We start from the raw sequence: 17,097 nt of genomic DNA, 5'->3' as shown, positions 1-17,097 counted from the left end.
TATCTTTTTTTGTTAAAAAGCAGAAATTGGGATTAATTTGTTTTTCCATAAAACAAAAAGAATTCTTCACTGGGTTTTATACTCCACTATCCACTATAAAGTCTAAGAAGGAATCCAGTCGCTTTGGTTGAGTCAGTTTCAGATTTAGAACCCTAAAATGTTACTAATATTTAGTAATATGAAGCAGCATAATCACGTTGACACACCGGTTCCCATCAGATCACCGAAGTTAAGCAATGTTGAGCCTGGTCATTACCAAAATGGGTGACCAATTTGGGAAGTCCAGGTGCTGTATGTAGAAGGACATCGACACTTCCCTGCAAAAAGTTGGAAAAACCTAACTTCATCATCTCCCCTAACGGGGATATACATGCGACTGGGGACCGCTTGTGAATTTCATACTCCCATGAAACTTCCTCCTTCAGAGGAAGCCGGTTAAACTCTGAATAGGGTTGGTGCTGACTGCACACACAATATGAAGCAGTGATGAAGCCTTTCATTTTCTTGGCACAATTGAGCTACATCTATTGCCTTCTAGCATTTACAAATTACAGAGGAAATTGAAGAAAGATCAAATCGAATAGTACAATCAGAATTAACTTTCCTTTGCTAGAGCATGTTGTGATAAGCTGATGGGATGGATTGGGTCTTTTTTTTGAGTTAGAAAGGGTGTCAGTCGCTGGATTGAACTTATTTCCCCCCTATTATTTGCATATATTTATGTAGTGAAAATTGTTTGAATAAAATTAATTCGTTAGTTAGTTAGTAGATGGAATTAATAATTTTATAATTTACATAAAAATTAATAATTTTATTATATCATAATTAGGATCATTTAATTCTTTCTAACTCAACAATAAACAACAACATATGCAAATAATAAATAAAATATTTATCAATATTCAAATTTTATTTTTAGCTGCAATATTTTAAGTCTAAAAAATTCTTATTTTTTACTTTACTAGAATATCTTGTTCTTTACTTTTCCAGGTTGAATTTCTTGTCCTTTACTTTTCCAGGTTTAATAAAATCTTAAGAATATTACTTTTCATGCGCGCATTTTTCCATATAATCCATGATTTTTCCAGGCATTGCTATTGTATTAATATATAAATTTATAATATTTATTAATGATTGTCAAAAATAAATTAGCTCTCAAACACACATTTATGCAATATTTATCATTCAATCACAGTAGTTCCGAGCCAGGGTCTCTACCGAGACTGCGGTTCATGAATTCGTGATCTGTATAGAGCGTAAACTAACAAAAAAGAAGATGCACTCGGTGTCTTTTTAAATATCGTTGGAGCTTTTGACAACATACCCTTCAGTAGTATGTTCAAGTCGCTACGAGAACTCAATGTGCCACCAGTACTCATCTGATGGATTGAGTATATGGTGAGGCACAGAACAGTTCAAGTAGAACTACTGAGGGCAACTTTTAAAAGGGAAGTAGTTAAATGAAACCCCCAAAGTGGGATTTTATCACCTTTACTATGGAACTGTATGCTGAATCCTCTTTTAAAGGAGTTTAAAAATAGGAATATTTATGCCCAGGCTGCTGCTGATGACATCGCAGTGCTGGTCGCGGGTTCAAAAGCATCATTGGTCAGACACATTGCCAAAATGGGACTACATTTTTCATCAAATGTGATAACGAAAAATTTGAGTTCATTCAAAGAATATGTATATCATAGAATTCACTAATATTTTTAATCGATAAATTCACCATTTTTTGCTCTAAAATCATAAGGAGAGTTAAAAAAAATTAGTTATTAAAAAAAAAGTTCGGTTTTTTAATTATAAAAAAAAAAACGATACACGGGATTGAACCTAAAATCTTTCCACCAACCCCCGGTACTCTAACCGTTACGCTAACATGTCATATTGGCAAAATCGCAGTAAAAAATATTTATATACAAAAAAAGTTATGCAAAATAAAAAAAGCGTTAGTCACTTATGTACTTACTCTCCTGTTTGTGAACCCACATATTTTGTTGTAACTTTTTTTCTACTGAACCAATTTTCGAATTATTTTTTTCAAAATGTAGCTAATGAGGTGTTCTATCCAACTATATAACCTGTTTGAAATTTGGTTGCGAACGGAATTAGTGGTGGGGGTTTGAATGTGTCTCGATTCATTCAATTTCGGACTTAAGCATATATTCAACCACTACCGTGGTTGAATGATAACAAGGCAACCTTTGAGAAGGGTGTGTCTAGTCACCATGCATGGACAGTTATTCACTATGAAGAGATTATATTTTGCATATCACATAGTATCCCATACATAGAGATCAGTTGAGGACACTCCTGAGGGTCAACTCAGAAAGATGCTACAACTAATACTTGAGAACTAAAGGACAAATAAGGGGGGGGGGGGGCGACGAAAAATTACAAGGTTAGTGAAAGTAAATTCAAAGTCCACTTTCTACTCTGAAATTGGTTAGTGTTTCCTACCTTATTACCATCTGAGAATTGGTCAGCTTTATCATCTTTGTTTTACAAGTTGGACATGGTCAGTGCACCCCCGCCTTCCCCTAGCCTCACAATCTGAATATTGATCAAGGTGTCTGTGTCTGTCTGTTGATTCGTCACCTTAGAAATTGGTCACAATTTTTATTCTTGTTTATTTCAGGTAACAGCCACGCAAAACGCTGACCATAAGCACAATTCCTTCTCTCCTCTTGATACGAAAACTTTACAATGGGGAAACTTGTAATCTACAAGTGAAATTATTTGAAAGCTGCTGCTGATATCATCCAGGGTTGAATATTTTTATTTTGATTCTTTTGTTGTAGCCTAGCAGAATATTAAACATTTCAACATATAGTACTAGACATACTAATGACTCATACCTACCACTAACTGTTCCATTTTCATTTAATAATTCATAAACTGTGACATCTTTTAAGAAATTTTTTGTATAATTAAAAGTAGTCTTTTTTATTTCTATGTTATTGATAAGGATAAATAAAGTGACTTAGTATTTTGCTATCTAATTTACATATGTTTACGGTGTGTATGAACTCTTTTTTTATGAATGTTTAACACATTAAAAATATTAAGAGGCATTAAAAAGACATTAAAAACTATTTAAAAAATGGTTGAATCAATACGAAATACATAGATAGCCAAGTGAGAGATAGGTGATATGTTCAGTTAATTACAATTTATGGATAAGTATAGGAATTAAAATGAAATTTTTTAAAAAATATCCCAGAACTAAAAAATATTTTAACATGTATTTGTGTCATCTATTATATAAGGAGCAGTTGTCTGTGTGTATGTGTATATCCAGCTACAAGTCCAAAACTACTAAGCAAAGACCCACAAAGTTTATATTTTCTTGATTGGTGTTACCTGGGATGTATAATATCTAAAAATAAAACGAAATTATTCAATCTTTGGGTATTGATTGGACCAGGTTTCATTAGGGAAGTCTGTTTTTCAACTATTTCCATTGTATCTATTGTATAAAGGAGAGGTGAACCAGGGGGGGGGATAGGGGGAAGAGAAGATAGAGAAGGATGAGAGTGGTAGCTGTGATAGCTTTAATATAAAAATGTTACATACTTTTAAATCGTTTCTATTTTGGTTTTATGACCCTGGGCAATGATGGGTAACCTTGCTAGTTAAAGTATAAAAGGAAAAGCACTCGAGTAAGAAACATTGATTAACTCCACTTTAGATGAACTCATCCTTGAAAGGGGTATTTAAAAATATTGAAACACCTTCGGCACCATTAATATGTGCAAGAATTAAATGATTCCTTGGTAAATACTGGTATAAGGCAACATGAGCGAAATTAGAACTTGCACGACTAACATTTTTTATCCAACAAGTTAAGTCTCCAGGATTGTAATTTATTCTAATTTTTAGAGTCAACATCCTAATGTATAATTTAATTATGGTTTCTGATTCATTGAAATCAGAAATATATTTAAAAATGTTTCATTTAAGTAATTTTTCAAATAAATTGTAGCAAAGTACATTATTGCCAATAATACAGTGCAACTATATCAAAAGATTTTTTCATCAAAAACTGAATTTGATATGACAGATTAAATGCTATTTAGGGCTAAGTTTTAAAATTATACATAATTTTGGAGGAGTACAACATTTGTTGTAATTATGAAGGAAAGGCTTTTTTTTTTTGTTTTTACATTTACTTTTAATCATGAATACTAAAAAAAAAAAAAAATGTCAGTCGACTGGTTTCAACCTCACCCAAAAAAAAACTTTATCGAGAGACTTTATTAAAAAAAATAATAATAATAATAATGGCACAACTATATTTAAAATAAAACTTATGATATTACGGGGGGAGGGGGGTAAATGTGGAGTTTAATTGCCATATATACATATTTTTATAACTTTTACATAAAAAAGAGGTCTCTTAGGTTTGGATGTGATATTCCTCCATTGTATATATGTACTGTAATACTGGTTTTATTTTAAATATACACAGTTCACCAGTTTTTTGTATTTCCTATAATAAAATCCTTCGATAAAGCTCTTGAGCAAGGGGGGAAAAAAAAAGATGTCTTCTCTTCATAATTGCTATTATTTATATTTATTCATATATATAATAAAGTGGTAAGTATTAAAAACCTGAAAAAGTGCTCAATACTATTGTAGAGCAATTCCTCAAAAAAATTTAACTAAGCAGATAAAATTGGAAATATATAAAAGCTGTATAGACCCAGCATTGCTGGGCTGAAGGTTTAGTCACATACTAAAGATACACCAAATATCCTAACTTATGATTTTTCTGCAAGTGGACCACATGTTGGATTTATGGGAGCATAAAACATATCTTCATCTATGAAAATCAAATGGGAAATAATTTTCATAACTTAAAGAGGAAACAACTCTTATAGCTTAAATAAAGCTTACTTCTGTTTTTTAAACGAAACTCATGCCAGCAAATGATTAAAAATAAATTAAATCAATTTTAAATGATATTTCTAAACAAGAAGATTAAATAATTCTAGTACTAATGACGATTAATCAGAGCTAATTATTCAAATAGATTTTCTATGCAAATGAGGTAACTTCTTTGATGTAGGTTTCTTTTGAATAAATGGTATATATGTAAAAATCATGCTGGAATAAAAGTTTATAAAAATTTGTTTTCAGGATGAAAATTAATTTCTGAAACAATGTACGTTTTTGTATGTATTAATCAAATTGTGAACAAACAGGAATATGATTTTATAATGCACACACACACACTAGACAACCCGTGATTCTTTTCAGTCATGGGTAGTCTTGATTAAACAAAAGAATCTCTTTCTCTCTTTGGTTTAATGAATGACGCTATTTGGTGAAATCCACTGTACAGTTATACCCCATTTCTGTTTTACTGGATATCATCACAAAATTTCATCACATGCTCATGGGTACAAGCAAACAAAATCCAGTTGTAGTAGTCTAAAATTGAAACTTATGCACTGCTTTGATTTCTTTTTAATGCTTGGTACAACCTGATTATTTGTATAGAGAACAAATTTTCTCGTATATAAATAATTTAAAATTAGATATTTTCTTAAAGGATTAGGAATTTGTTTTATTGAGACTAAAGAATGTACATAGAATCAGAAAGTTTGTTTATTTTCTTTTAGGAGTTTTAAAGTTTTATTTTAACTTCTACTTGTAATAAAGGTCAATACACAATTTCAGCCAAATTGGACCAGTATTTTGTGTTTCGTCTCTGTAAGGCTAAAATTGTAGCCTGACAAGTCCTTACAGGAGGTGAAATACGGAAAATTCTGCCTAGTTTGATTGCCATATATATATATATATATATATATATATATATATACACACACACACTTATTTATTTTCATAACTTACTAATTCGCCTTCTCTTTACATATTGAGCACTAGAAATAAATACTGAAAATCGATACATAAAATATGTCTCTTATAACATTTTATGTGGAAATATGAAATAGTAATTTATTTATATTTGTGGAAAAATAATTCAATGAATGATTCTATGAAAAAAAAAAAAAGTTTTGTAATAAAATCGAATGGATGTTTTGCAGAAAATTGAATTTCGTTTGATATGATGAAAATCTGTACAATTTCCAATGTGGCCGACCAATAAAGGAATGTCATTTGATTTGCATATATTTCAGCAATCTGTCACTTGTGGTTTTTCTCCATGCTAATTTTGTAAAGCAGGTGAAATTTATATTATGGAAGTAAGAAAAATAATCATAACTGTTTCTTTTGTACTTTGCAAATAAAATATTTTAAGAATGTACTTTTTTTTTTTTTTTTTTGTTTTCACCGGCTTTTGTTCTTTTTTATATGAATAAAGTGAAAATGTTAATGTTTCATATTTTTTAAGGATGTGATTTGGGAGATCATCGATGTAGGTACAGAAGAGAGTTGGGTCCAGGAGGGACTCCAGCATTAATACTGTGAGCTTTTGATTTCTGCCCATCCAGCACTACACTTATGAACCTATCATAGAGAAATGATTTAATTGAAGACATTTTTAGCTATACTGTAGCTGGAGATTTTGTGGAGTAGCCATACTCTATCAAAGGCCCTTGATATGTCATTTGCCCAAGAAAGGAAGCCTCCATCAAGAGATTCGCTAATCCTAACAGTTAGCACATCAGAACGGAAACCACATTGCATGTCACTAAGGAGGTTAGTTTTGCTGAGGTAGTTGACTATTACTTTATTTAATAGATTTCAGCAACTTACTCATGACGCACAGGAGACTGATTGGTCTGTATTGAGAAGGAGATGACTGATCATCTGAATTTTTAAATACGGGACATACTAATGAGATTGTCTAGGATGTTGGGAAGCAATTCTCCTTAATTAAACAGCTTTGTAAGCTTGGGAGCTAGTTCTGGTTGAAGCTTTTTGAGGACTATAACAGGAATGCTGTCAATTTACTGGAATCCAGGGTTTTTGATTAGTTTGGCAACATCATGCAAAGATATTTGTGCCGCATAGCATGTTTTCAGACACAGGAGGAAATATGATCGCATAGGGTAGAATTAACTGTAAAGTTCTTTTCAAAAAGTTAGGCTTTCTTGGATGCTGACAAGATTACTGTAGGACCATTAAATGGTTGGCACACACTTCTATTCAGGACCCTGTTATTTGCAAAAATTAAGGAGGATGTCCAAAATGGCTTTTTTTTTTTTTTTTTTTTTTTTTTTCTGAATACATATTAGATCAGTTTTTTTTTTTTTTTTCAGAAATTTTTTTCCACAATTCCATTCTCTATTCAAACCTAAGCTTTTTTTTTTATATATGTAATGATTTTCAAATAAAAAAATTTAGTGCAATAAAATTTTCTAAATTTCATCAACTTATTCTAATGAGTAAATTCATGTCTTGCAACAAGGTCAAAATATGTGATGTTTAATTCCAATTATTGACACTATGATCAGATTTGCTCACAATAATGCTAATATACATCTTTCAGGAATTTGATGTCTGGCTAAGTCAATTGTTTGATCAAACGATTTATGCTTGATAATGAATGGTGTGTACATAGATCAAGCATGGCTTCATTAACATTGAGGTTTATCTGCTACTAGCCTGGGTGTTTAGAGGTGTGTGTGTTGAGCAAAAAAAAAAAAAAAAAAGTGATAGGCTCGAACTCGTATCACAAAGGAGGAAAAGAACGTAGATAAAAAAAAAAGGTGACGTCTTTGCTGTTGCACCCATCGCCAAACCATAAGTGCCATAGGTTTAAACTAAGGCTAGTCAATTGAAAAGAGTGGATGACTTTCGAAAATATCGGCAAAAACAGCGACCCCTTCCTGTAGAAAAGTGCCCAGTTGAGGGTGAAGGAATGAATGCTTTTAGCCAAGTTTTCAATATTTGTTGTGCGAAGGGTTGAGCTTGAAAACGATACCAATCTCATGAAAATCCGTTACCTCTGTTGAAAGTTTTAGGCAGACATACAAAAATACATTTCAACAGACAGGTGAGATTTATATTATAGAAGGCTAATGAAGGTGCCCGGGTGTTTGAAGATGTAAAGAAAAAAAAAAAAAGTTTTGGTAGATAGTTAGGCTCAAACCCGAATCCTTGAGGTTAACAGGCTTATGACTTACCGCCATACTAGCTGGCAGAGAACCGGAAGTGTGAAATGAAATGATTAAAAAGTGATGTGAAAGGTGCATGAATTAAATGAGGTCAACGATCACGCCATAGGAAATGAAACACACTTAACTTTGGCTGCAAGCCAGTTTCTGCATATGTTGGTTGTTTCCTTTCAAGATGTTTGGGAAAACCAGCTCCTCATTTAAAGGGGAGTGTCGTAATAAATAGCAATTGTCTGATATGACGAATTTCGGCCACATTGATCAAACTTCGTTGCTTTCTGGACGTCTCGAACACAAGTGCCAGGGAGGCTAATTTTGCTACAGTTCAGTTTTGCTTATATATGACAAAGCCAAAAAAACACGCGGAGAGTAAAAAGGATCGCGAAAATAGTGTAAAAGTCACCCAAATACACACCACCCCCTTTCATAAATCATACCTGTTATAATCTAGGTAGAATATAAAAGATTCTAAGAACGAGTTACCGCCTCAAGCCCCCCCCCCTCCAAAAGCTTTTGCTGGACATACACAAAAAATGCACACACACATTTTTCCTTTTATAAGTAAAAGTGTCTGTCTATGTGTATGTGTGTCTGTACATTTCCCTATGCAATAACTCAATTTTTAGTCTACAGACTCGAAATTTCTTATATATTTGGAAAAAGTCGATGTGATCGGTTTTTGGCCAGAAATTTGGCGATTAAGGGGTAAAAAGTTCAACGATTTGACCTTTGAGAACTCTACCAAACTCCTCCAACAATTTTCGGTCTACACACTTGAAATTTTAGATATAGGTTCCTTGGACATGGATCTAACTTAAGTTGATTTGAGCCCAAAACAATAAATTTTGAGGGGTCATAATAGGAGTCAAAGTTAAAAAAAAATGACTTTTTTTTTTGCTCAACATACACCTCCAAATACCTGGGCAACCATGCTAGTGTGTGTGTGTGTATATATATATATATATATATATATATATATATATTTATTTATTTTTCTCGGGGTCAACGGCCAACTAGCACCGTGTATATGTGTGTATGCATATATGTGTTGGGGTGGAGAGGGCTCCCGTAAGCCATGGTGAAGGCAACCTTTCTAGGAGAAGCAAATCTCTGATTTAAAAAACAATAAAGCAGGAGACTAGTACCCGCATTAAGCCGATCTGCAGTTTAATTTGTTGCTGGATCTCAACATTTTGAACCGTGAGAGAGACTTAGACGTACAAAGCTAAGACTCTGTAACATCATCTTTCTCCATCGGGCATTTGGGCTCATGGACTTGAAGTGTCTGAGGGAGTGGCACTCCTATGACAAGACGTTACAATCATATATATATATATATATATATATAAAAAGCTGAACGTCTGTGTGTGTCTGGTCACGAATAGGCTCCTATATGGTTGACTATTATAGAAAACTGATCACATATAATGATAGATGTATCGAGACACAGGAGTGGGTATGTTTGATCTGGCATAATGATGATTCATTAAAATTGTGGGGTCTGCGTACGCGCCTGGTCCACAAAGTATGGAAATAAAAAAAAAAAATAAAAAAACGTTTATAAGTGTTTTTGATATAGATGTACATAATAATACCTTGATAAGTATGTTTTAACTTAAATAGGGATGGTATAATAAAATTGTGGGGTCTGTGTTCGCGCCTGGCCTCCATAGAATGGAAATAGGCACAAACTTTAATAAAGACTTTTCATATCTATCTGCATAAGTATACTTTGATAATTATGTTTCAGTTTGAAGAAATATGGTATAATAAAATTATGGGGTGTTCGTTCGCACCTGACCTCCATAGAATGGAAATATGTCAAAGTTTAACAAGATTTTTTAAATAAAGATCCACAGAATATTATAAGTGTTTCAGTGTGAACAGGTATGGTATAATAAATTATGGGGTTTATCTATTTTATTTTTACTTTCATCATATTTTGCTTTGGTTTTGATACCCCCCAAATTCGAAGCTATCTCTTTACAACCCTTTCTTTTCATAAATCAGAGTCCATTTTCTGTACTCTTCTACACGTTAACTTATACTCTCTAGATATTATTTTCCACTGAGGTCATCAGATCTAAGCCGGTCTCACATTACACATTGGATCATTTCTCTGCATGCAACGGACATATTTCACTTCCTTATATCACATTCCTCAAAGAGTTTAACGTTTTGTTGATTAATATCAGAAGTTGCCTGCGATCACCAAAAACTTCTTGACAATCTCAATAACTTCACTGCACTTATTGTGTACCTAATGCTTATAATTATCACAAACTGAACACTTTAGTCTTGGTAATATTCACTTTCCATGGCATTTCTCCATTTGAATAACCATAATAATGGAATAGACATTCCATTGTTTTACAAACAAGTACTCTTCCAAAACTGAAATATCCTATTAATTCTAACATGAACTTGAACCTGAATTGACCAGTTTATGCAAAAAGCCTATCAGATTACATTTCTTAAGTGTTCTCCAGATATTATCATGGTATTTCTCCAAAATTCAATTTCAGTATAAATCGAATCATGTTCCCTTGTCGTTTTTTTTTAATGCAATTTTTTATATACTTATATAAACAAAAAAAATTTTTTTTTTTAAACTTTGATGAAAAGCTTGTATTGACAGTCTAGCAAATCTTGCTTGTTAGTACCTCAAGCAAGTCATTTTGTAGATTAAGTTCTTACTTCATTAGGATATATCCTTTTTTAATGATCTGATTCGTCAAATCTGCAATCCTATCATTACCAGTTTTCAAAATTTCTGGAAGAGTGTATGAGTATCCTTTAGTTTCACTTTTCATTTCATAGTTGAACCAGATACTTCTCCATTTTCTTAGTTCCATAAAAACACAATATTCAATTTCTCAGTGATATCACTTGTTTAGCATTGCTAACACTCCAGTCATTTCCCATCGAGTTTCCGGAAGCCACTCAGGGATAAGGGTTATTGCAAGTACATTACGTTAATGTGGAGATTTGATGAAGTGTTTACTTAAGGGGGCGGTTCATTAGGAATTTTTTAACATTGGACTTGAAGACATCCAAGTTGTAGTCCGGAGGGAAGCAGGCAGACGGAACAGAGTTCCACAGGCGTGCAGTTCTAAGAAAGAAGCTTTGTTCATGGAATCCGCGTTTTGATTTAGGCACAGATATAGAGTGGGGGAAATTTTTCACAGTGGATTCAGCTAGACGGCTGTTTTTCGTGAAAGATTGGCAAGGGGGGACCAGAGATTGGAGTTCAGACGAGCACCTGCCATGAAAATAATGATAAAACAAGGATAGGCTAGCAACATCTCGTCTCTTCTGTGGGAGAGAGGTTGCAGGGTAAAGAAAAGGGCATCCTCCACTAAGCCTATTTTGTACTCTGTCAAGGCAGGATAGGCTGTTTTTAGCAGCTCCTGCCCAGATATGGCAACAGTATTCCATCCTTGGACGTACTTGGCTTTTATATAGATAGAGAATTGCATCAGTAGTGAGAAAATCCTGCATTTGGTCATCACTTCCTTCTGAGGATCCTTTCATTCATCCACATTTTTTTTTAACAGTCTACCAACTGTGATTACATGTTCTTCATTCAACCTTTACACTTCAAAATCAACTTGAGTTTTTCTCAACATGAAATTTCAAATAAGCAAAACAAGTTTTTGTTATAATTTCTCCATTATATCAATTACATTCAAATCACTCAGATGTACTGTCCTTTTTCTTAATCAATAGCCAATTTAGTTGTCGATGTATCAGTTATGCATAACAGCTTTCCTTTTTCTTGTTTGCAACCCACAAATCTATAAAACTAATTCCTTTTGTATTCCCATCACCTTATCCAGTTCCTTTAATAGTTCCTCCAATCATTTTTCAGTGCTTGACTGCAAAAACCATCAGTCTGGGGGTTTTTAAGTCATCAACATTAATGTGGGACGCACTTTCTTTTATCTGTGCTGTAGCCAGTATCGCGCCGTTTCACATTCATACAAGAATATAGGTCAGATGTGCATATGTTGCACTAATGAAATTTCTGCATTTTACGAAATTGTTAACAGCTGGCCAAAAACTACATATGGCAAGTATATTGTCTTGTCAGTGATCAAAATGACCAACAGATTAAAAAAAATCTGAATCGGTTTCAACTAATTCAAAATTAAAAGATGCTGAATGCATACGTAAAGGAAGGAGACAGGAAGTAACTCTTTGACAAAACCAATGCCATCTAACTCTTCATAAAGCATTTGAATTTGAACCGCCACGTTAAAAACATTTCATATAAAAATGTCATAAGATAAAAAAAAATTTTCACTCGCTGTTGATCGAAGAAAAGAAAAAAAAAAAGAAAAGAAAAAAGTTTGCTTTGATTTTCAATATATTTTTTATGAAACTATATACAAGTGTGATATATGACATTTGGAATATCTTAGTCGTCAGTGGGTTCTTCTTTAATTTTCTTTTTCTTCTTTTTCTTTTTCACTTCTGTCGTTTCTTCAACTAAAAAAAAAAAAAAAAAAAAAAAAAAAAAAAAAAAAAAAAAAAGTTAATTTTAAAAAGTATCAAATTAAATGCAAATAAGAAAAAATTGAAACAAGACTCAGCTCAATACATTTTAATCAAACTTGAAATATTTTTTTATTTTTTTTATTTCTATAGTTTAAATTTTAGTCTGTTTCAAAAGAACAGTCGTGATGATATTGAAAACAAAAGTATTGTTTTCTATTACTATTTGGAAATAGATTCAATTAAGTGTTTACCATCAAAATGTTATCTGGAAGATTCTGGCTCTTTGGTTTGAAATCTGGTTTTGAGGTTGAGTGATATTAGATATACAGGATTATCTACATACAATTAATAATTGAATACTCTTAGCTTTCCACACTAACCTGGTGCATTGGTGAGATCTGATTGGATGCGACAAAGTGTATAGAAGGAGTTAAATAATTAAAGTAAAACACGTGGCTGAATGGATTAAAATAGAGACATGGTCTTAAGAAATCTATCCACAAGTCAGTTAACTATTTGAAAGAGATCCATTATGATGGTAGATAAGAAACTGATTAAAAAAAAAAAAAGAAAAAAAAAAAGACTAGTTTTCTAGAGAAGGGGAGGACAGGTTTCCATGTATGTGTGGAGAAAACGGACAAAAAAAAAAAACTACAATTGTGGTGATAAAGAAACAAGTCATGTAAGCTCAACCATTAATTGCAGAAAAATTAACATTACATAAAAATGTCATTAAAAGAAAAAAAAAAAGGGAGAGAGACAGGGAGGGGAAAAAAGTAAGGCTCTAGTAATTTGGTAGAGGTCTTTCTTATAAAAACAAGCGGATAATTCACATTCCCAAGTTTAACAGATTAACATAGCAAAATAATGTTTTTCTAGGTTTTCTGTCATCAGCAATGGCATCAAGATTAAAAAAGAATCATTATTAAAGAATTCAGAAAAATCATTCATCATTTGACAGAAAATGTTCAAAGTTCTTAAAAGAAGCAACTCTAAAATGACAGTAAAAATCAAACATGTCAACCCTCACTTTTTTAATACTAAAACTGCATGTTTGGTTGGGTGTAAAAAAAAAAAAAAAAAAAAAAAAAAGGATTAATCAGTTAAGGTTCCCTTTTCGTTGCCATTACACACAGATGTAAGGGAGGGTGCTCCTTTTGTATTGCACCACTTATCCTTATATTATAATACCAGACTACCGATGACCTGTTAGGTCAGTATATGTTATAGCTAGCTATGGAATAGTGAGCATACAGAATTGATGTATAAGCATGCAAAAATTAAATGCGCATGCTTAACAAACATGGCGACCAGTGAAAATAATTTTGCACGCGCAAAAACAAACATGGCAACAATTGAAAATATGGAATACAGTGGATAATAACGGTCTTAACATCATTGCCATTAGATTAAATGAAACACCCCTCTTACATAAAGGATTTATTCTGTTGAAGAAAAAAAAAAAAAAAATTCAAGGAAGTGTGCATTGTACAGGTTCATCCTAGTTATGTGTGTGTGTTAACAGCTTTAAAAATATCCAGAAATAACTGATTAAGTAATATTTAATGGTGAAACCATTTCAAAGCAAATCAAAGAGAAAGAGAGAGAAACCTCCAACCCCCACCCCCAGCATTTCAAGTGTTTCTATGTATTTTTAAAATGTTTGGAACTTATGCCATGCCTCCACCCTCAAACTTGTTAACAATTACATATCTCGCTACATCGACAAGAAGTGGGGTCTCATTTTGTTTAATTTGTATAGGAAAGTGATCCCCATGCAAAAATGTTAAATTTTATTTAAAAAAAAAAAAAAAAAAAATAAATAAATAAAATTCTTTCATATAATCTGTAATATATAGCTGTTGAAATTCATTAGCATTATAGAGTATCACTAAAGCAAACCAAGGAGTTTAAAGTTGGGTCACCACATTTTTGTCATCAGTAATGGCATCAAGATTAAATGAACAATCATTATCGAAAAATTCAAAAAAATCATTCATCATTTGACAAGAAACGACCCCAAAAGGTTGTTTTCTTTCTTTTAAAAGCTAATAAAGTGACCAATTATCAAAGCTACAAACTACTCAAGTATAAACAAATGATTGTCAGCTGAACCTTTTGAGAGGATTGAGAAAGGTTGACAGGGTGAAGTGAGCCGAAATCATTAATGGGACGGTTCACAGCAAAAATCTGGTGGCATTGGATGTGAATACAGCCTTTAATGGCCAATAAGCAAGAAAAGCTATATTTTTAATCTGCATGCTTAAATAATAAGCTTACTATTTGAAACTTATGTTAAACCCGGGAAATGAGAATTAAGAAAAAAAAAAAACTATTAGCATAGTAGGAGGGGAAATACTTGTCTTCAGCAATAGAATCAAAATTGAAATCATAAGAAACTTGTATAACTGAAAGTAGTTGTGAAACAAAAGTTAAAACATGAAAAGATTTAATTATGTTGCCGCAAAAGAAAAAGATTTGTGTACTAAAGAATGTGATATATATGAAACAGGAAATTGAATTTATTTTAAAACATCTTACTGTAGATTATACAAGGTGATGCTGAAGGTAGGGAAAGATACTTAAGACAGGCAAAGCATTACATAACAAACCCACATAAATTCTAAGATATTTACTAAAAATTAACAAACTAGAATAAATAAACATCTATACAAAAAAGACCTAATACTTTCAGATGAAATGATATCCATCAGAATATTTTGCACTCATCTACATGGGTTATTTAATCCTTGCGATTTGCGCCATCAGATTATTGGGTGATGGATCAGATGTCATCATTGATCGATTAAACCTATGTTTAAACTAATAATCATCATTTGGCACAGAAAAACAGGTACTATGTCCATTCAATATGGTTAAAAATGCAAAGTGTGTCTCTTATAAAAATGAAAAGTGAAATAAGGCAGATCTGATGAAATATTTACCTTTTTTTTTTGCTCAGAACTAAGTATAGTATCGGCTGTGATACGTTTCATTTTTTCTGTCCCAGTGAAAAAACTATCCTTTGAGATTGAGGCAATTTTTTTATTTTTCCTAATTAGAGTGTTGATCCTTTTTAGAGTTGGATTTTCCTTACATTAGTGAGTAAGCAAGTAAATAGGAGTTTTAATATAATTTTCTAACTAGGATTTGTAAATGTTTGCAAGCTTTCCAGCGAGAAGCACTACAACAAATGCCACCGAGGATAACTTGCAAGATTTTCTGTGGCACCGTTTATCAATTGGTAAAGACACAGAGTCAAACCAAAAATAAAGATAAAAGGTGCAAAGTTCATCAATAAAATGTGATATTCTTTTTTAATAGAAACATTCTAAAAGCACAGTTCTAATTGTGAAAACTGCAATTTGGGTCATTAAATGAAATTACAGTATCCTTTATGAGGGCTGCAAAAGGCACCGCAGAATTAATGTGCCTACCCCAAATGAGCATGTTTAAAAACAGAAGAGCACATGAACCAAAATCAAATAACATCATTGAAAAAAAAAAACAATAATTTGATAAAACACCTGGAATAATAACACTTTAGTCTCAAAATATAGATAAAACTAACATTTAGAAAAAGAAAAAAAAAAAAAAAAAAAGGAGGGGGGGGTATTGACTGCTAAGGCAAGAATATCTTGAAATTTTAAATATTTTACAAATTCTATATTTGACAAAGGAAAAGAAAAGATTAACACTTGGTAAAATGAACGAATGTGGTCATATATAAGTACAGGAGCTGGTATGCACACATAAAAAAAAAATTGTGATGTTTTTAAAGTAGAAATTAAATATAGAAAATAAGTTTCTTTTTTAAATCACAAATTTCTTATTCTATTAATTATGCTAAAATAATGCTCTCTTTTCCACAAGTTGTAAATGTTTGCAAGCTTTCCAGCGAAAAGCACTACAACAAATGCCACCGAGGATAACTTGCAAGATTTTCTGTGGCACCGTTTATCAATTGGTAAAGACACAGAGTCAAACCAAAAATAAAGATAAAAGGTGCAAAGTTCATCAATAAAATGTGATATTCTTTTTTAATAGAAACATTCTAAAAGCACAGTTCTAATTGTGAAAACTGCAATTTGGGTCATTAAATGAAATTACAGTATCCTTTATGAGGGCTGCAAAAGGCACCGCAGAATTAATGTGCCTACCCCAAATGAGCATGTTTAAAAACAGAAGAGCACATGAACCAAAATCAAATAACATCATTAAAAAAAAAAAAACAATAATTTGATAAAACACCTGGAATAATAACACTTTAGTCCCAAAATATAGATAAAACTAACATTTAGAAAAAAAAAAAAAAAAAAAAAGGAGGGGGGGGGTATTGACTGCTAAGGCAAGAATATCTTGAAATTTTAAATATTTTACAAATTCTATATTTGACAAAGGAAAAGAAAAGATTAACACTTGGTAAAATGAACGAATGTGGTCATATATAAGTACAGGAGCTGGTATGCACACATAAAAAAAAAATTGTGATGTTTTTAAAGTAGAA

General features: G+C 32.1%; 2 protein-coding genes and 1 pseudogene across 2 annotated transcripts in view; 2 read left to right on the top strand and 1 right to left on the bottom strand.

The window, feature by feature from the left end:
* Nucleotides 1-6,274, top strand: part of LOC145254876 (nmrA-like family domain-containing protein 1) — a 43,352-nt gene extending 37,078 nt beyond the window's left edge. Inside the window, exon 6 of the mRNA XM_080113753.1 lies at nucleotides 2,639-6,274. Coding sequence (XP_079969879.1) covers nucleotides 2,639-2,661 — 23 coding nt within the window. The 3' untranslated portion in view covers nucleotides 2,662-6,274. The remainder of the gene's footprint in view (nucleotides 1-2,638) is intronic.
* LOC145255088 (5S ribosomal RNA) lies at nucleotides 180-298 on the top strand (annotated as a pseudogene).
* Nucleotides 6,275-12,441: 6,167 nt separating the features above from the next.
* The window catches only part of LOC145254875 (nucleolar protein 58-like), a 34,496-nt gene continuing 29,840 nt past the window's right edge, over nucleotides 12,442-17,097 (bottom strand). Inside the window, exon 15 of the mRNA XM_080113752.1 lies at nucleotides 12,442-12,581. Within this exon, the coding sequence (XP_079969878.1) occupies nucleotides 12,511-12,581 (71 nt within the window). The 3' untranslated portion in view covers nucleotides 12,442-12,510. The remainder of the gene's footprint in view (nucleotides 12,582-17,097) is intronic.

The sequence above is a fragment of the Euprymna scolopes genome, chromosome 30 (assembly GCF_053919585.1).
Source record: "Euprymna scolopes isolate OS-2025 chromosome 30, ASM5391958v1, whole genome shotgun sequence".
NCBI classification, from domain to species: Eukaryota; Metazoa; Mollusca; class Cephalopoda; order Sepiida; family Sepiolidae; genus Euprymna; species Euprymna scolopes.
This window is presented reverse-complemented; position numbering and strand designations above follow the sequence as displayed.